We start from the raw sequence: 20,216 nt of genomic DNA, 5'->3' as shown, positions 1-20,216 counted from the left end.
CGCCCCCCTCCCCGGCTTCACTTGGCCGCCGCGACCCTCCTACTGGCCGGAGAGCGGCGGCCCCGCCACAGCCGAAGGCAAGCCCCAGCGCGGCCATCCCGGACCCCGCGCCGCCGGCCTCGGGCCCGCGGGCGGCGGGCATGCTGGCATGGCAGGACGGCGGGGCCAAGGCGGCTCCCGCCCACCACAAGATTTCCTTCTCTGTCCTGGACATCCTGGACCCGCAGAAATTCACCCGCGCTGCGCTCCCGGCCGTGCGTCCTGCTCCCCGGGAAGCCAAGAAAAGTTTGGCAGAGGCCGAAGCGGGGAAGGACGCCAGCCCGGGGGACTCAGCTCGGCAGCGGGAGACCCCTGGTAAGGATGCGAAGCGGTCCCCAGTTCCGGGAAGCCTCAGCCCAGATGATGCCACGGGGAGTTGGAGGCGCGCGGGGGGAGAGGGGGAGGGCAACCGGGGACAGAGTGAGCGGCCCTTAGCGGAGCGTTCGCCAAAGGGAGAAGGCCACCCGGGACGAGGTACAAAGTGTTGCCTTGCCTCTGTGTCGGAACTGAACTGAGGCAGAAAAGAGGCCCCCAACATCCTGGGTCAGGGATTTGCCTACCAAAGCTGGTCCCTACTCACCGGCCAAGTCACTAAGCGCCACAGTTCTATTTTTTTGCTCGGCAGTGGAAACTAAACAGCGGGCGTCCACCTTAGTCTCCAGGCTCACTCATTTATCGGGCATTTAATGCGCCCGCTACGTGCCAGGGCCTAGCCTAGAGACGGGGATAAAAGTCAGGGAAAACTTCACAACCCACGAGGCAGAGAACATCATGAATACTGCCTCCATTTTATGATTGAGGAAACAGAGGTGAAATCATGTGGAGGGGTCTTCGTGAGTGCGAGGTCAGGTTTAAGCACCGCGTGCCCACTTCGAACCACCCTTCCCACCATAGAGACACCTGCAGAGATGCCGCTGCCCCAAGCGCTCTCTCTCCCCAGACCCAACCATTGACTGGGGTGGGAGCAGGGATGGAGTGGGGCGAGGGGAGGCCGCCGTGGTCCTCTCTCCTCGAAACATTTTGACCTAACTCTGGTGGACACTTGATGAGAAGCCTGGGAGAGTTTGTGCCCGGAAGGTAGGACAAAAGACAGCAGGATCCGTGCTGGGTTGAAGCGTGGGCACGAGGCTCCCTGGAGAGACGCTGAGTCCGGGCGCAGGTCCGAGAGACGCTGGATGTGGCACAGCCCCCCCCGCTTCTCCTCCCCAAGTTTGGCAGTGATTGTCTGGGCCTCCGGGCGCCTCTGGCGGCTGCGCTTGGGCCAGGGCAGTCTGCCTGGTAATTGTTCGGATCGCCCCTCGGAGGGGCCGCTCTCCCCTCCCCCCACCTCCATGATCGATATTCTATTACTGGCGCCTGCATATCTCCTGCCCGCAGCTTGCAGGTACCGACTTCAAACCCCCTTTCCCTGTCTGATCCTAATATTGTTCGATTAAAACTTACCTTTAATAGATGACATCTATCGATCCGGCCCCGCACAAATCTGAAACTCTATTAACACGGCAGGAGAGAGAAGACGGGAAAGAGGGAATTTCACTTTAAGGCGGGGGGGGGGGGCTTAATAACTTCTTTTTTAATTGCTAGGAGTTCCAGACCAAAATAGGCTTCTAGCGACCAGAGAGACACAGCCCTAAACGCACTTGACATTTCGATGTCTCAACGTACAGTGATCCTACCCTCCCAATATTGTCCAATATGGTCATTATTTTATCTTAATGCAAGGTGTCACTCATTCATTCAAAACCCACTTCTTGGAAGTCAGCTAGGCGGCAGCTGAGTAAAGGGCAAAAGGATCCCGCACCCCTAAACCCCAAATCCTGGCTTGCGAGGATGTGTGGTCGCGGGGGTGGGGGAGGGGGGAGCGCGATGCCGGAGAGGGGCCGACCTGGGGGCTCTGAAAAAGAACAGGAGGAGGAGGTCTGGGGACCCGGAGGGGCTGGGTCGTGCGGGGCTTCTGGTCACCCTCCCCTTTTCCACTAGATGCTGCGGACCGCGGCGCGGGCGCGACGTCCCCCTTGGAGGGCTCGGAGGCCGAGGAGGCCGAGGAGGAGGAGGAGGAGGAGGAGGAGGCCGAGGACGCGGGGCGGCGGCGGCGGAGGGAGCGGGCCGCGCGCCTGGAGGCGGACCCGGCGCGTTCCCCCGAGTCCCGGGCGGCGGCGTTGGCGGCGGGGGAGCGGGCCCCCGGCGGGCTGGCGGGCTCCCCGGGCTCGCCCGACTCCCCGCGGCCGCGGCGCCGGCGCACGGAGCCCCGCTGCGCCAAGCCCAGGCGCGCGCGCACCGCCTTCACCTACGAGCAGCTGGTGGCTTTGGAGAACAAGTTCCGGGCCACGCGCTACCTGTCCGTGTGCGAGCGCCTGAACCTCGCGCTGTCGCTCAGCCTCACTGAGACGCAGGTCAAAATCTGGTTCCAGAACCGCAGGACCAAGTGGAAGAAGCAGAACCCGGGCGCCGACGGTGCGGCGCAGGCGGGGAGCGGCGCGCCCCAGCCCGGGGCGCCCGGAACGGCAGCCGCGGCGGGCAGCGGCGGCTCGGGAGGCAGCCCCGGCGCCCCCGGGCCGGGCGCGCTGCCCTTCCAGACTTTCCCCTCCTACTCGGCGGCCAACGTCCTCTTCCCAGCCGCCACCTCCTTCCCGCCGACGGCCGCCGCCGCCGCCGCCGCCGCCGCCGGGGGCCCCTTTGCGTCCTTCCTCGGACCCTCCTACCTGACCCCTTTCTACACCCCGCACCTATGAACCTGGAGCTTCTCGGGGGTCCACTTCGTCGGGACTCACAAATGACTGGCGTCGTCGTGTGGTCCCGGTTCCACCGAGGGGCGCCGACGTGCACGGCCCGCCCCCTCGTGGTGAACGGGTGTCTGCGCGCCGCTTCCTTTCCAGCTGTGGGGAGGCGCCACCGGAGGGCAGGGAGAGGCCGCCTGCCGACTCCCGCAGCGCCCCTTGCCGCCGCGCCGACCCCCTGAATCCACGAGATCCGCAAAGGGGATCAAGGATCTGCAGTCTTTAAAAGTGCCCCGAGATGAAGGCTGTCCTCAGAGCTTAGCGTTTCTGAACTTGGCTCTTCGCTTCGGGTCAGGCTCCATTCGGTTCAAGGGCTCCTCTTGAGGGTCTGGGTGTCCCGAGCAGGGCTAACACTGCCGCGCTGCGGGGTTGCAGATGCCGGGGACCCGAGACTTCCTGCCCACGGGTCGCTCACAATTAGGATGGACTCTTCGAACATTTTAGCTCACACACGTGGTAAGCAGCTTGCCCTTTTCGGAGCGGATGGTCTCCCTTTTCGTACTTGATTATTGGCCCCAAACCAAGGCTTCCTCCCAAATATTGAATGAGTTGGGTCCACGAGCACACACTGGCGCGGTGAAATGGACTATTTTTCAGATGCACAAATTTCTACGTTTTTAGATTTTCATTTCAGATGGGGACTTGAGCACAATTCTTGTTCCAAACGGACTCTCCTGAGAGACTAGGTCTCTTACTTTTCTGAGAAGCCCTAGAAGTCTCTGCTAGGAAACGTAACGGCTTTGTGGCCGGGCTTACCTGCTAACGCAGACACAGTTTCCGCCGCGCTGCACATTTTCTGAGTAGTTTCCCGAACCAGGCAATGGCCTCAAACGCGTAAAAATGGTAAGGAAGGGACCAGTGGTTCGAAGCCTATGCCCGAGGCCGCCTGTTTTGATTTCCAGTCTTTGATAGTCTTAAAACTTCAGTCCTGTTTCCTACGTCGGTCCCCGGCAATTCCTAGGCCCGCAAATAGTGAACCAAAAGCTAGGAGAGCGGAGCTCCTCCGGCACACGTGACTGTCCTGAATTGGACTTTTTTTTTTTTTTTTGAGCAGCAGGCAAAAGTTCCTATTAGAGTATCAGATTAGAAAAGAATGGTATGAAAGCTGTCTTTACAGAGAGGGGACATTCGAAAGTGAATGCCTGCTGGGCTATTTTTTAAAAGCACAAACTCAACATTATTAGAGCTTCATCTAGAGCAATTCTTGTTCCAAACAGACTCTCCGATGGCATGGTGAACATGTGAAGGGTTGTCAAGGGTGTGAAGGAAGTATTTCTGGGGCTACAGCGGAAGCAAAATCGTACCGGTAATGGATTCAACCGCCGCAGCTTAATGTATGGCCCTTAGTTCCAACTGCTTTTTTCTCCCTTAAAAAATTAGTTATTCTGTAAAATTCTCACGCCAGACTTGTTTGGAATGCTGCTTTTAGTTTTCTATGTAATATGTGTGAAGCTCATATCTCAGAAACCCAGCTCTGCCTAACTAGGTCACGTTTATTTCTTCCTTACCTGGATTTGATTATTTGAGGCCTGCTGCTATCTACGTGGATAGCATCCTGCTTGCCATTTTTTGATAGCCTGTGCCATTAAAAATTAAATTTAATGATCACGGGCTGCTTCTAAAGTACATGCAGTTTGGTCTCATGAACACATGATATCATAATTTTGAAATATCTAGTTCTATGGTTATCAGAAATGATAGAAAATATCCCCCCTCCCTTATGCCAAATTCAATGAAGACTCCCTATTCACAGGACTCTCACAAGATTTGAGAATGTGTATCATTTGATTGCGTATTATTTACTAATTACTCTTTTCCTTCTATGTTAAAGAAGAGTGTCCCCAAACAGTGCATTGTTTCTAAAAGACAATTGATGCCAGATGAGATTAAAAATGCAGTTACTATGGTAGAGAACATTTTATTCACTTTACGCGTTGATAAACACTCCCTCAATAACCGCTCCTTGGTTTCTGAAAAGCAACACCCATGCGTCACAAACAGGCAATTCAAGTACACAGAGGCAAGATCTGTAACGAGAAGCTGGATTTCCATAAGATGTGGAAACATTTCATCTCTCAGGTACCAGAATCCCAGAAGACTCCAGTCGGAAGAGAGGGACTAGGGAGGGAGGCGGGAAGCTTATCTGCGGACTAGCTTGAAGTGCTGTCATTCTTGACCTTTCCTGTTAGGACACCTTGTAGCAGAGTAATGCTCCAAGTGTGTGGCTTTGGATTTGTGCTGCTTTGAAAGGCCCCGTGGCTTTCCAACCAAATCCATGGATGTGTTTGTCTAATAAATCCTTTTTGTAATGCTTTCTCATTTAACTGTTTCTTGTTTTCTCTTAGCAAAGTTTTCAACTAATTTTGTAATTATCAGAGTTTGTATGTATGTGTCCCCTCCCCTCGCCAGCTAGTATTCACAAACTGAGGGTATCTCCACCCTGACACTACTTTTTCATGCCACGTTAGGTACTTTGCCAAACCCATGCCAAACATACACGGAGTGGCTACCCTGGCAGGCAGTATATACAAACACACAGGGCCATTTTCTTTTTTTTTTTTTTAATTTTTTTTTTTAACATTTATTTATTTTTGAGACGAGAGAGACAGAGCATGAACGGGGGAGGGTCAGAGAGAGGGAGACACAGAATCCGAAACAGGCTCCAGGCTCTGAGCTGTCAGCACAGAGCCCGACGCGGGGCTCGAACTCACAGACCGCCAGATCATGACCTGAGCCGAAGTCGGCTGCTTAACCGACTGAGCCACCCAGGCGCCCCAACAGGGCCATTTTCAAAGCAAAAGTGAAGCATCTTACAGAATTTTGTTAGTGGCTACAAATTAAATCAACACCTGTGTACCAGATTTTTAGGACATTAACTTCCTAGACTTACTTTGCAAGTTCTTAGTACCTTATAAAGTGCCTGGTAGGTCACTTTTTGGAGTTGCGCCATCCATTGGTCATAGATTTCTGATGTTAAAAAATGACTATTTCAGATCCCCACTTGAAACCCCACAGCCAAGAAGAAGGGGAGTGAGTGGAGAGCGTCTCATACGTTGAGAAATCCCCATCCGTTTTATGGGCACGGATCAATTTAGTGTATTTGTCTTTTTAGAAATAACTGCTAAGCACCTATTGAACTAGTTTAGAAAAAATCTTTTTTACATTTATTTATTTTTGATAGACAGAGGCAGAGTACAAGTGGGGGAGGAGCAGAGAGAGAGAAGGAGACACAGAATCGAAAGCAGGCTCCAGGCTCTGAGCTGTCAGCACAGAGCCCAACGCGGGGCTCGAACTCACAAACCGCAGGATCATGACCTGAGTGGAAGTCAGACGCTTAACCGACCGAGCCACCCAGGTGCCCCTGAACTAGTTTTAAAAATTATGAATAGGTCAACAAGATATTCTTCAATAAATGCTGATAAGTACACTTAAAAACATAATTCCCCCTCAGGGTGCCTGGGTGACTCAGTCGGTTACCCGTCCAACTCTTGATTTCGGCTCAGGTCATGATTTCAGGTTCGAGCCCCATGTCGGGCTCTGTGCTGACAGCTCAGAGCCTGGAGCCTGCTTCGATTTCTGTGTCTCCCTCTCTCTCTGTCCCTCCCCTGCTTGCACTCTATCTCTGTCTCTCAAAAATAAAATAAACATTAAAAACAACAACATAATTCCCCCTTAAGGTCAACTGAAGGGAAGCATTTAAGCGTGAATGAAGTGGGAAGACCAGATTCAGGGAAAGAGAAATAGGAAATGTCCCTTCTTGCTTCTAGTTGGAAGAAAATCCCACGGGAGCCCAGTTGTAGAGACAGAGGGAGAGGGAGCCTTGGAGACTGGAGGACTCGGTCCCTGCAGGAAGTGGGAGGGGAATGCCAGCTGGAGAAAGCCAGGCTTCCCCATACCTAACCCTCCCTGGTTCTCTGGGGCTGTGGTTATCAAGGACCACAGGTGAGGCCCCTGACCTCTGAGTGGCTGGGTTCGAAGCCACTTCCACCCCCGAGTCCATATATGAACTTGGCAAGTTCCCTGTGTCTTGGGCCTCAGTTTCCTCACCGTGGTGCCTAGCTCAGATGAGCAATTCGTATGGAAAACACTTAGTTCCTGACACATTGAAGGTAGTTGTTACGCCCAGTTTGACGCTGGGAAGGACGGTAAACACGCTGTATCTAGCCCGACCACCTCATTTACAAAATTTTTACTGCAGCATAATAAACATACAGAAAACTGAAAATACCCGACGCGTACAGCTTGGTGCCTTTTCACAAACAGAATACACCTTCCTAGGGGCACGTGGCTGGCTCAGTGGAGCGTGTGACTATTCATCTCGGGGTTGCAGGTTCAAGCCCCACTTCAGGTGTAGAGATTGCTTAAAAATAAAATCTTGAAAAAAAAAAAAAGAATATACCTTTATAATCAGCATCCAGATCAAGAAACTGAACAGGATGAGCATCTCAGAGCCCCCTTGTGTCCCCTTCCAGTGATTACCTCCCCCACGGACATCCGAAAGCATAGATTACTTGTGCCTCGTTTTATTTTTCTTTTAATTATGGAAAAGGAATCCTGCAGTATATATACTCTGTGTGCCTGGCTGTCTTTGCTCAACATTATTTATGAGTTTCATCCATGTTGTGTGGCATATAGTTATAGATTATTCATTCCTGTTACTGTTAGCATAGCACTGTAGACACAACTCATTTATCCATTCTACTGGTGGTGGGTGATCGAATACTCCTTCATTATTTTGGTTGAACTGTCTTACACACATCTTTTGGTAAACATATCTTCCTATTTCCGTTGATAATGTATCCAGCAGTGGGGTTACTGGGTGCGCAGATGCCTAGCTTTAGATACAGTCAACCAGTTTTCTAGCGTGTGGGGGCAATTTCCATTCCCACCTGCAAGGGAGGAGAGTTCCAGGTGTTCCACATCCTCCCAACATATAGTATGGACCACCTTTTCCATCTGATGGTCCTGGAAGCTATGTAGTAGGCATCGCACTCTGGTTTTAAATTTCATTTCCTGACGGGTAATGATGTTGACTACCTCTCCATATGCCTGTTGGCCATTGGCGATCTGTTTCGGTGAATGGCCTGTCACATCTGCCCACTGGTAAGACAAGCTGAGTCTTAGAGAGGAGGGGACTTGCCCCAGGTTGTCCGTGTTACCGAAGAAACTGAGACTCGGCGAGGTTATGAGACTCGCCTAAGGTCTCACAGTAAGAGAAGAGCAGAGCCTGAAAGCTGGGCCTGATGACTCCAGGATGATTTAAATTGTACATGAGGCCACCAGTCATATAAAATATTTGGTAATTTTTTTTTAATGATCTGAGCGCTGCTTGGGCATTTAAAAAATGTTTATTGGGGCGCCTGGGTGGCTCAGTTGGTTAAGCGTCCGACTTCAGCTCAGGTCATGATCTCACAGCCCGTGGGTTCGAGCCCTGCGTCAGGCTCTGTGCTGACAGCTCGGAGCCTGGAGCCTGCTTCGGATTCTGTGTCTCTCTCTCTGCCCCTCCCCTGCTCGTGCTCTGTCTCTCTCTGTCTCAAAAATAAATTAAAAAAAAAAAAACATTTAAAAAAATGTTTATTTTTGAGAGAGAGAGAGAGATAGAGAGTGCAGGGGAGGGGCAGAGAGAGAGGGACAGAGGACCCTGAAGCAGTAGTTATAGCTAAGTATCAGTGTTGGAAAGAAAGGGTATTCCATTGTTCCTCCGTCCTCCCTCCCCCTCCTCCTTCCTTCCTGCCAGACTTGTACTGAGCACCCATTCTGTGCCAACTGTTTTGGATGGTGGGAATTTAAGTCAAGTGAGTTCCCAGACACAGGGTAGGTTACAGTCTGTGTATTCCTATCTTTTCTGTGATCATGGTGGTTTGTGGAGACAAAAAGAAGACAACCCACAGGGCACCTGGGTGCCTCAGTCTGTTAAGCGACAGACTGGCTCCGGTCACGATCTCATGGCTCGTGAGTTCGAGCCTTGCCTCTGGCTCTTGTGTTGACAGCTCAGAGCCTAGAGACTGCTTCCGATTCTGTGTCTCCCTCTCTCTCTGCGCCTCCTCTGCTCACTCTCTGTTTCTCTCTATTTCTCTGTCAAAAATAAACATTAAAAAAAAAATAAAGAGGACCCTTTATTTTCCCTCTACCACTTACCAGCTATGCAATCTGAGGCGAGTTTCCTCAAATGTCTAAGCCTCCAAGAGGCACATATATGCCCTTAGTAATTGTTAAGGTTCTTCTTGCCAGTGTAGAGTTTGGCTTATGTAGGTAACCGAGGGGTTGGACCAAGGCCCAACCTTGGGATTTTTTTTTAACGTTTTTATTTATTCTTGAAGGAGAGAGAGACAGAACATGAGCAGGGGAGGAGCTGAGAAAGGGGGAGACATAGAATTTGAAGCAGGCTCCAGGCTCTAAGCTGTCAGCACAGAGCCCAATGCGGGGCTCGAACTCATGAACTGTGAGATCATGACCTGAGCCGAAGTCGGACCCTTAACCGACTGAGCCACCCAGGTGCCCCTTAAAGATTTTGTTTTTAAGTAATCTCTACACCCCATGTGGGGCTCAAATTTAAAACCCTGGGATCAGGAGTCACAGGCTCTAATAACTGAGCCAGCCGGGCACCCTGGGGACTGCATTTTCAATAAGCGCTCTTTTTTTTTTTTTTTAAGTTTTATTTATTTAAGTAACTTCTACACCCCATGTGGGGCTGGAACTCATGACCTTGAGATCAAGAGTCAGCATGCTCCTCTGGGCCAGCCAGGCGCCCCAATAAATGCTCTCCCGGGCAGCTGCTGATTACACAGTGCTCATCCTTTGCGAGATTTACTCTGGCCAAGAACACAAGGGGCGGGAGAGGACAGTAGACAGTCCACATAAAAGAGCTGAGTGGACAATCTTGTAAAATTATTTATTTTACAAAATCGATTCCCTTCTTGTGAGTCATTTTCTTTCATGTGTAGTTAATACATTTACAAAAGGAGCTGCTGTTCTCTTTGCTTTTATTTTCTTAAAAAAAATTTTTTTTTAACATTCATTCATTTTTGAGAGACAGAGACAGAGAGAGAGAGAGACAGACAGACAGAGTGTGGTTGGGGGAGGGGCAGAGAGAGAGGGAGAGAAAACATCCGAAGCAGGTTCCAGGCTCTGAGCTGTCAGCACAGAGCCGGATGCGGGGCTCAAACTCATGAACCGCGAGATCATGACCTGAGCTGAAGTCAGATGCTCAACTGACTGAGCCACCCAGGCACCCTGTCTTTACTTGTAAATAACCTGCAGATCCTAAGGCAAAAGGGGCAGGGTCTGGGGGACAGTTAGGCTGCACTTTGAGAGCGTCACACTCATGAGGTCCCAAATTATCACAAACGTGCAGGAAGGTTTCAAAGTAACCATTAAAAGGCTAGTTTCTTCCCTTTTTAAAAGGTCTTTTCTTTCACAAATGCATTTTTTTCTAAGGGGTTCTGGGGTGGCACAGGGGGCTCTTTTTGGTACATCATCATTTGTGGCTCTAAGTCACTCTAAGTTCTTAGGGATTCAGAATACTTAGTTCCTATGAATGGGGCACTTGGGCGCCTTGGTTAAGCGTCTGTCTGACTTCAGCCCAGGTCTTGATCCTACAGTTCATGAGTTCAAGCCCTGCATCAGGCTCCGCACTGACAGTGCAGAGACTGCTTAGAATTTTCTCTCCCCCCCCCCCTCTCTCTCTGCCCCTCCTCGGCTTGTGCTCTCTCTCTTTCAAAATAAATAAACTTAAAAATAAAAATAAAAAAGAGTACAGTACTAAGTACCATAGAAGGAAACTAACCAACTCCTCTTGGAGCCTAAAAATCCCCACTCACATCTAAGCAAGATTCTGATGGAATCTTTTTAAAGACATCAAAACAAAGTTCAAGCACATCTCTAGTGTAAAATGAGCTTCTTTCCATATAGTTCAGTAATATTGGTGAATAGAGCCCGTAGCAATTATTCAAGAGATACCACAAAAATACCGCGTCTTGTCTGATAAATTCACAAGGTGTCTTAATAAAAATACCTTATTCTTGAGTCACACTTCTAAATCTTTCAAAACATTTTAAGTCTTTAAGCTTATTTATTTATTAAAAGATTTTATTTTTAATTTTTTTTAATTTAATGTTTATTTATTTTAGAGACAGAGAAAGACAGAGGGTGAGCAGGGGAGGGGCAGAGAGAGAGACAGAATGCAAAGCAGGCTCTGGGCTCTGAGCTGTCAGCACAGAGTCTGATGCAGGGCTCAAACCCATGAACCCTGAGATCCTGACCTGAGCCAAAGTCGGAAGCTTAACAAATTGAGCCATCCAGGCGCCCCAAAAGGTTTTATTTTTAAGTAATCTCTACACCCAACGTGGGGGCTTGAACTCACAACCCTGAGATCAAGAGTTGCACGGTCCACAGACTGAGCCAGCCAGATGCCCCTCAGCCTTTTTTTTTAATCGGGAAATATACATTACGCCGAATTTACCATTAAAGCATTTGATTTAGTGGCAAGAGGCATGGCCACAATATTAAGGAACCATCGCCTCTATCTGGTTTCAGAACGTTTTCATCCTCTCACGCGGAGACCCTGCACCCATTAAGTAGTTACCATCCATCCCCACTGCCTGTACATTAACAGCCACTAGTCGGCTTCCTCTGCACATTTGTCTTCCCTGGACATTTCCTATAAATGGGATCATATAAAACACGGCCTTTCTTGTTTAGCTTCTTTCTCATGTAACGTTTTCATTGTGTTCATCCATGTTTTAGCAGGTGTTAGTACTTCACTGCTTCTCATGGCTGATTAATACCCACTGTAGGGAGAGGCCACATTTTGGTTATCCGTTCCTCAGTCGATGGACATTCGGGTTCTTTCCACACTTTTGCGATTGTGAATAATGCTGCCGTACACATTCGAGTAAGAGTTTTTGTTTGCACGCCTGTCTTCAGTTCTCTTCGGTACGTACGTAGGGGTGGGATTACTGGCTCACGTGGTAATCCCATGTTTAAATTGTTAAGGAATCCTAGAGTATTCTGCACCCTTGTACATTTCCCACCGGCAACAATGAGGGCTCCGATTTTTCCACATCCTTACCAACAACTTTTATGATTACTGTTTTTTTTTTAATTTTTAATGTTTATTTATTTTTGAGAGAGAGAGAGAGACAGAGACAGAGAGAGACAGAGCATGAGTGAGGGAGGGGCAGAGAGAGAGGGAGACACAGAATCCCAAGCAGGCTCTAAACTCTGAACTGTCAGCACAGAGCCCGACGCTGGGCTCCAACCCACAAACCGTGAGATCCTGACCTGAGCCGAAATCGAACCCTTAACCGACTGAGCCACCCAGGAGCCCCTGTTATTACTGTTTTCAAATTAAAACCAATTAGCCGGTGTAAAATGTATCTCATTGTGGTTTTGATTTGCATTTCGCTAATCACTAATGATATTAAACATCTTTTCATGTGCCTGTTGGCCATTCATAGGTCTTTGGAGAAATGCGCATGTAAACCTTTCGCTCACTTTCTCATTGGGTTGTCTTTTGTTGTTGAATTTTAAGAATTCTTTGTATATTCAAAACACATACCCTCCTCCTCCCCCTCTTTTTTTGTACATTAAAATAATTATACTCCCAAGACTCCTCCCTCCCTTCCTTTGCACAATTACTGAGCACCAGCTGTGTGCCAAGTGCTAACCTAGCATCTGGAAATGCAACAGGAAGACCCTGGCTGGGCCTGGGAGAGGAGCTCGGGTGAGTGAAAGTCACAGACAGGTGCACACCTGGTGCAACAAAGTGTAGAAAATGCCATGGCTTTCTTGTCAGCCGTTTCTGTATGAAGCAACACTCTCCTTAGCACTGATGTCATTTGGAATTCGGGCTGGAAATAAATAGGCTATTGATGTCACTTCTGCCATGCTTGTTCTATACAGATCTGGTTTGTGTTTTACGAAGGTCTTGCCAGGCATTTATAACTCCCAGGGTGTGGCAGACACTATTAACATAGAAGCTAATGTTATTTGCGAGATATGTTCAAAGGATCAGAGTTACTTGTTTTCCTGAGACGAATCGTGATTGGTTTTTTTTGCCCTTACAAACTTGCTAGCTTTGGGTTGCCTGGGTGGCTCAGTTGGCTAAGCATCCGCCTTCGGCTCAGGTCATGATCTCACGGTTCGTGGGTTCGAGCCCTGCGTTGGGCTCTGTGATGACAGCTCAGGGCCCGGAGCCTGCTGGGGTTCCGGGGACCCCTGGGTGGCTCAGTCGGTTAAGCTTTGGACTCTTGATTTCGACTCAGATCATGATCTCATGGTTTGTGAGTTCAACTTCTACTTGGGGCTCCATGCTGACAGTGCAGAGCCTGCCTGGGGTTCTCTCTCTCTCTCTGCCTCTCCACTGCTTGTGCTCTCTGTCTCTCTCTCTCTCAAAATAAATAAAAGCTTTAAAAATATATATATACATATGTGGCGCCTGGGTGGCTCAGTCAGTTAAGCGTCTGACTTTGGCTCAGGTCATGATCTCACGGTTCGTGGGTTCGAGCCCTGCGTCGGGCTCTGTGCTGACAGCTCGGAGCCCGGAACCTGCTTCAGATTCTGTGTCTCCCTCTCTCTCTGCCCCTCCCCTGCTCATACTCTCTCTCAAAAATAAATAATGAAGATTTTTTAAAATTTAAAATAAATAAACATTAAAAAAATTTAAAAATTAAATATAAATAGAATTTCTAACATTTTCTTCCTGCACATCCTTATCACATCTTACACTTCCTCCCAGACTGAATCCTGACACATTGCTTTTCTCTGCCTGGGCGGCCAGATCCTCTAGCAGGCAAGGCCTCACCTTAATCCCTTAGCACCCGCTACATTTTGTCTGGAGTCATGGCTTCTTCCGTCTGGGAGAGCCTGCCCGTTTCTTTCTCTCTGTCTCTCGCTCTCTTTCTCTGCCAATTCATCCACATATCTTGGGGATCTTTTACCTCTCACACTGGAATATGTTGGCACTCAATCAATTGCCATTAAATGATCGAACTACCTTTCCACCTTTTGGTGGGTCTCATATTGTCGTTTTCTCCGGTGTTTGGGGTTGGTTCTATTTTTCCACAACCTTTTCAGAAATTTGGATAACGAGTCTGAGGCAACACCACACTAAAAAAGAAGTTGTTCATAACTTTTGTGTAGCAATAGAAGCAATTTTTTTTTTTTCCCTTTCAGGTCATCACAGATGTATAAGCTCAATAAAAATCAACTACTTAGAAAAATGGCCACACAGTTGAATGTTGCAGTGGGAAATTGCTCTAAGTTTCCCAACTGCCTTCAATTTGTTCGCTACCCCTTTCAGAGACGGCACCATTCCGTGGACCACGCCAGCCTGCTTTGCTCTCCACGGAGACCTGGATTTAGAGTCTTAGCCTTGAAATTGGAAGTGCAGGTCAGTCCTGTGACCTGGCAATCCTACTTCTAGGACTTTATCCTACAGCTACACTTTTATGAAATGTCACAGATCAGGTTATCTATTGTGACACACTTTGCAATAGCAAAAGACTGGAAATAATCCAAGGGTCCTGCAATGGGGCTATTAAGCAGCTGTAAACAAAAGAATGAGGGCCCTCTCTCCCTATCGACACAGAAGGAGCTCTGGGGCACATATAACCTGCTCTCAGGGGTGTTAGAAAGTGGAGAAAATAATGGCATGCATTTGTATTTGCTTCTATTTGTATGAAGAGTCGAGAAACCAGAAGCTAATACAAAGAGTTGCCCTTGGTAGGGGATGCTGACTGATGGCTTTGGGGCAGGAGGAAGAGTTCTTGGGGTGTACTTTTAAATTTGCTTTGACTTGTAAATGAGGCAAAGTATTAACTATTTACAAAACAAAAAGAAGTTGCTTGGGAGTGAAAGTGTCGGAGAGGAAAGTAGTTCTATAGAGTTGTCAAAAAAGAAGAAAGAAAAAGAAAATAAAGAGCTACATGCTTTATACAATTGGATGACTTCCAAAGTTCCTTCAAATATCTCACTCTTTGGAAATTAGGAAGAAAATTGGAACTGTTTTTTTCCACAATCTGCCCAGTAGGGCACTGGGCTACCTCTTTGGATTTATGACAAGTTTCCTTAGAAAACTAACATACGTGGGAAGGTGTTACCAAAGCTTGTTTCAAGGACCAGAAGAAGGCCAGCTCAGAATGAAGTTCCTAACATATAATCCAGCCCAACTGTGCTTTGCTTCCTGACCTCCAAGGGGCAGATGAGAAAACTCTAGGGTGGTCATGAGTAGGGCCAGAGTGGGAACAATTTCTGAGCTATCTGAGCACCACTTCAACTGTTAAAAAGTTGCCTTTTTGGGGCGCCTGGGTGGCTCAGTTGGTTAAGCATCCAACTTCGGCTCAGGTCATGATCTCACAGTTTGTGAGTTCGGGCCTCGCATCCGGCCCTGTGCTGACAGCTCCGAGCCTGGAGCCTGTTTCGGATTCTGTGTCTCCCTCTCTCTCTGCCCCTCTCATGCCCATGCTCTGTCTTTCTCTGTCTCTCAATAATAAATAAACATTAAAAAATTTAAAAAAAAGTTGCCTGTTCTAAATAAAATTTACTCCAGCAGATCCCAGTAGTAAAACAGTTGCCTTTTTTAAAAAAATGTTTGATTTATTTCTGAAAGAGAGAAACAGAGAATGAGCGGGGTTGGGGCAGAGAGAGAGACACACACAGAATCCGAAGCAGGCTCCAGGCTCTGAGCTGTCAGCACAGAGCCTGACGGGGGGCTTGACCTCGTGAGACATGAGATCATGACCTGAGGCCGAAGTCGGAAGCCACCCAGGCACCCCAAAACAGTTGCCTTTTTAATTGGCACTTCTCTAGCTTTCTAAGTATAAGACATGATTTACTTAGATTTCAGTAGGAATCTGCAGAAGAGGGAAGATTCAAAGCCAGGTGATGATGGTGAAGTTTTGTGAAAGAACCTTTACTCATTATTGTAAATAAAAAGATTAATGCCCCCGTGGTTTGAGCCACTGGGTAGCTTAGAAGTAGGTAGATCTTTTAGTGTGACATTTATTAGAGGTCTTCAGGATAACCCATTTTACAACACGGATAAGTGAGCAGTGGGATCTCAGGTTACCCCGGCAAGGAGCGGAGTCAGGATTGACTTCTAGATTCTCTGACTTCAAATAAAAGCTATCCAAGTTTTGGCACTCAGAGTTAGCCTTCATGGAATCAATAAAAAAATCATTGCAAAATACACTGAGCTTATTAGTATCTGGATAGATAAGGATGTAAATATTTAACTAGTACTTGAGATTTCTCTTATTTTTTTAAGTCATGAGCAATGCAAATAATTTCCAACATAAGTGGCTGCAAACTCACTACTTGGATTTTTTTTGTAAAAAAAAAAAATGGACTTTAACCTTGAACTTTCTTACTTGAAATTCCTTCTTCTGATTGTCTCAAGTGTGGAACTTGATAGGGTGGGAAACCTGGCTTCTTGGCTGGTCCATTACCTATTTCTTGTAACATTGGCTGGGGCCTTTACCTTGGAGTCTTGGATTTGTCTTTAAAAGTATTAGATTACATGTTTAAAGCTCTTCAGCTCTAAATTCTACTATGCATTTATATCTCTAATTCATCATTTCAAAATACTACATTTATTATGCTTCAACATTGAGGATTAGCTGACTTTTCACCTCCACGAGATGAGTCTCTTTTTAAACACTTGCTCTTGAGCTGATTTAAATAGTCCTCTCCTCTAGCTGGGTAAGCCCAAGTGGCTGGTTGGCCTCTATCCCCCTTCTGGTATTTTCCATTCTTTTTCTACTCAGACTTCCAGGCACACGGTATACTCCAGCTATAGTCCCCAGATCCCAGAGTCCTCGGAGGCTCCCTTCCTGGATCCAGTTCTGTCCCCATGAGATTTGGGGATGTCATGGCCCATGCTAAGGACTGGTCTCCCTCCTCCTCTCCAGCCCTCAACAGTATAAACTTACTGCACCCAATGACATTCCTCCAGCACTTAGATAATGGACAATAATGGTTTGAAGTGTCCTCTTTTTTTCAACCCCAGCTTCCAGGGCTGTCATCTGCACTGCCGTTCCTAGTCTGAGAGTGGGGAGGGCTTTGGGCCACCGGGGCTTTTGGAATCTCAGGATCATACTCCCGTAATGGCCACTTGCTCTGTCACTAATTCCCGTCCACCGGAAAACAGTGTAGAATAATAATTCCTACTAAGGCACCACGGAGATGGTTTCTGGGAGGCTGTAAAAATCCCGCAAGACAGGTTCAACCTTCAAGAACTTATAGCCTCCATGGGATGATAAGACATAGATAGAGCTAGAGGTGTATGGTAGGTGAAACAGTGACAGCAGGTGGGTGACCACTGTGGCCTTTGTAGCCAGGAAGGGTGTCATGTGGCAGGTGTGGAAGGACAGGAGCTGCAGCTAGATTTTTTTTTTTGGTTGCATCTAGACTTCTTAAGTGGAGTTCAGCTGCTGGGGAGAGAAAAGAAATACTCCTGGCAGGCAGATCCTCCTACTAGAACCAACATTTTAACTGCGAAATTTCTGAATCGCTGCCTATTGTTCCCAGTTCAGACCTAAGTTCAGAACTTTTACCAGCTACTCCTCCCCACCTCTCGTTACCATTTTGCTTACCTTGCTCCTGCCAGATCCCTTCTGGACTTAAGCAGGTTTATTTCAGATTCAAATGTCTGCCCCACCCAGCCCAGTGCTGTAGCAGCTGGGAGGACAAGTCGTGCAAAGTCACCAAGTCTTTAGTAGGAAGATCTCTTTTTAGGGTAAATGAAATCTGGAGGGAAGGAAAATTTCTCCTGCTGGGTAAAAATCACCAAACACTTATTTTCTGAGTGTCTTTACCAGACTTTCTCCTTGGCTGTCAGCTTGGAGTTTTCCTTTTTACTCAATTCAAGGCCAAGTAGTGTAGGCTACACTAATGACAAGTAATAACGAGTTAGACACTGAAGGAAGCAATAAGTCAGAGGCCTGCAGAATCCATAAATTGTTTTACTGGGTACCAAATAATTGAGGGTTGCTGATAGGAGAAAATGACTTGCTTCCTCTTTTTGTGTAGTTATAGCTCTTTTAGATGGTCAAGGTTGCGAGATTTCAGTTCACTCCTGTTGAAAGAGCACTTCCTGAAATTTCTCCTTCCTGAAGTGACCCCTGTGCTCTTGCTTGATGTGAAACCCTCTACAGAAGCAGGCATGTAGGCGCTCAAGGGACTCTGTTGAGTGAACTAATGAAATTAATTTAGGTGTTGGATGGGTCTGTCTCTATATCTCCCAGATTTATGGCTCCTGAATAATTAGTTGAGTCTATGAATAGTTTTAGAGGCTCAAAAACCTTTGTCAAGTATGGTCTGTTTTATAGGTTTCTAGATTGTACAAGTAAAAAGCATACAAATAGAGCAGCTCTGTTTCTTGGTTGAAAACAAGCTGCTTTCCAGTCCAGGGCTCCAAGGTCATTCCACTACTAGTAGAAAAACCATAAAATATTATCATGTTGTTTGTAACTATTGCATTTTTTTTTCTGATAAGAGAGAAAAGAGATAAAAGCCAGACATTCTCAGGTGTTCTTGAAAATGATTTTTTTTTTTTTTTTTTTTTTTTTTTTGGTAAAGAGCATCTTATCTGTGAGTCCAAAGGCAATGCAACATATTTTGAGGTTACACTCAGATCTTGGGTGTCACGTTCCCTTCATGAACTCAGAAACGCCTGACCCTACTTGCCAAGGCAGAGCTGAGGATTCCTGGGCTCTGTAAGAGTTTCCAGAGCTAGGCTTGGCTCTATATACCTGCTCAGGTCTGTGGAGCAGGACCTTGGAGGAAGGATCCCTCTTTGAACTCTAGGGCAGAATGACCTAACTTCCAAGAAATCATACTGTGTTCAGTTTTGTGGAGGGACATCAAAGAACTAAAAGGCAAAGTCCTGCTCTCAGTGAGCTCCAGAGAGCATGTGGCTGTAACAACTGGAGTAAGTGACATTGGTCTAGGGCAGGTGGAGCCAAGGAGGACTGAATCCCTTTTGGTGCCTTGCTCTGGGCATCTGCGGACACGGGCTCTGCTGTTTACAGCACTGCCTCTGTCCCACGCCATTTTCCAGCCCTGACCACATTAGCTTGGACTTTACTTTCTACTCAGCTAAGGCTAACCTTAGTTGCTTATTTGTGCTGAATGTCTCCCGTGTGCCTCCCTACCCCATCCAGTCTCCACCCTTTCCCACAGAACCGGTGTCCCAGGAGGGTAACCTGCAGAAACTTCCTTAAAGTGCTCCCTAGGTCTCTAGCTTCCTAATATGTTCAGCCCACGGAGAACTCTGGCAAGAGATGAGAGTTTGGATGCTTACCACTCCAGCACCCTCCCAGTGGGTCACTGATGACCACAGCTCAGGCAGGTGGCCTCTCCTTTCTTTTCTCTCTTTGGGTTTTGGGAACCCCTCCCTGCAGGCCAGGATTCACAAGGGTGCACTGAGCCCAGGTTGCTTTCCACCCTTGTGGTTTACCACTCCACACTTAAATAATTCCTTTAACAAATGCATCTCAGATTTCCAGTTTGGAGTGTGCCATTTGTTTCCAGCTGGGAGCCTGACTGACCACTATGGTTTCATGAATCATGGTGCCATCCTTTGTCCCTGCCATTGTCTTCCACCACCCACGGAGAAGGGCAGTGGTACACAGGGCTGGGCTGCCTCTCACCCGTGGGATAACCCTGGATAAGTGGCTTCTCCTCTCCCAGTCTCTGTTTTCCAATATATAACAAAAATTGTGTAGGCTAAGTGATGATGTGCAAGTCCCTTCCGATTCTACTACGAGATAATCCTGGACTGTCCATTTTGAGTTCTGAGTTTTTATCACGGATTGTGCAGGGCGCTGCAGACAAACTTACACGGAGTGCCACGAGGAGGTGGGCCGTGTGTTTACCAGCTGCCGTGATGACTTCTGGGGGTGAGTTCAGAAGCTCACAGGGTTCGAGGGGTCCCGCAGCCGTATCTGAGGTGTAGCTGGGTGGGAGCCCCACAAAAGGCTTTGTGTGGCAAGGAACGGGAGCTCGGCCAAGGAGCCCTGGGCTGGGGATCGAGCCTGTCGTCCATACCCTCGTGGCTGGGGCCCAGGAGACGCCGCGAGCCCCAAGGGCGCCCAACAGACATTTCATCTTTTCAGGCCTCGTCTTCCCGCCAGCAAAGGGCGGGAGGTGAGCGACCGACTGAAAGGCACGGGCCAGGCCAGCACGGGAAGCGCAGGGACGCGGCGGCGGCCCAGAACAGTCGCGCCAAGGAGATCCGAGCAGCCTTTCGAACCCGTGGTGGGAGGCGGGGTCCCCGAAGCGCGGCAGTCTGGGGGGCGGGGCGGAGGCCGGGCGCACGGCGATTGGTGCCCAGCCCTCTGCCGCCAGCCAATGGGCGGCGAGGGCGTCCCGGGGGCGGGGCGGAAGCCGCGTCTTAAG

The 20,216-nt window shown here is 48.3% G+C and overlaps 1 protein-coding gene and 1 long non-coding RNA gene across 2 annotated transcripts; one reads left to right on the top strand and one right to left on the bottom strand.

Moving 5' to 3' along the window:
- The first annotated feature begins 140 nt into the window (after positions 1 to 140).
- Positions 141 to 2,771, top strand: NKX1-2 (NK1 homeobox 2). Its single transcript, XM_049646621.1, has 2 exons — positions 141 to 354; positions 2,020 to 2,771. The coding sequence occupies exons 1-2, from the start codon at positions 141 to 143 to the stop codon at positions 2,769 to 2,771; spliced, it is 966 nt and encodes a 321-aa protein (XP_049502578.1).
- Positions 2,772 to 17,763: 14,992 nt separating this feature from the next.
- On the bottom strand, positions 17,764 to 20,157 carry LOC125933505 (uncharacterized). The gene is made up of 2 exons (XR_007460974.1): positions 19,659 to 20,157; positions 17,764 to 18,011 (listed from the first exon to the last, which is right to left on the bottom strand). It is a non-coding gene; the product is annotated as an uncharacterized LOC125933505 (long non-coding RNA).
- Between the last annotated feature and the right edge of the window lie 59 nt (positions 20,158 to 20,216).

This window comes from Panthera uncia, chromosome D2, assembly GCF_023721935.1.
Source record: "Panthera uncia isolate 11264 chromosome D2, Puncia_PCG_1.0, whole genome shotgun sequence".
NCBI lineage: Eukaryota > Metazoa > Chordata > Mammalia > Carnivora > Felidae > Panthera > Panthera uncia.
This window is presented reverse-complemented; position numbering and strand designations above follow the sequence as displayed.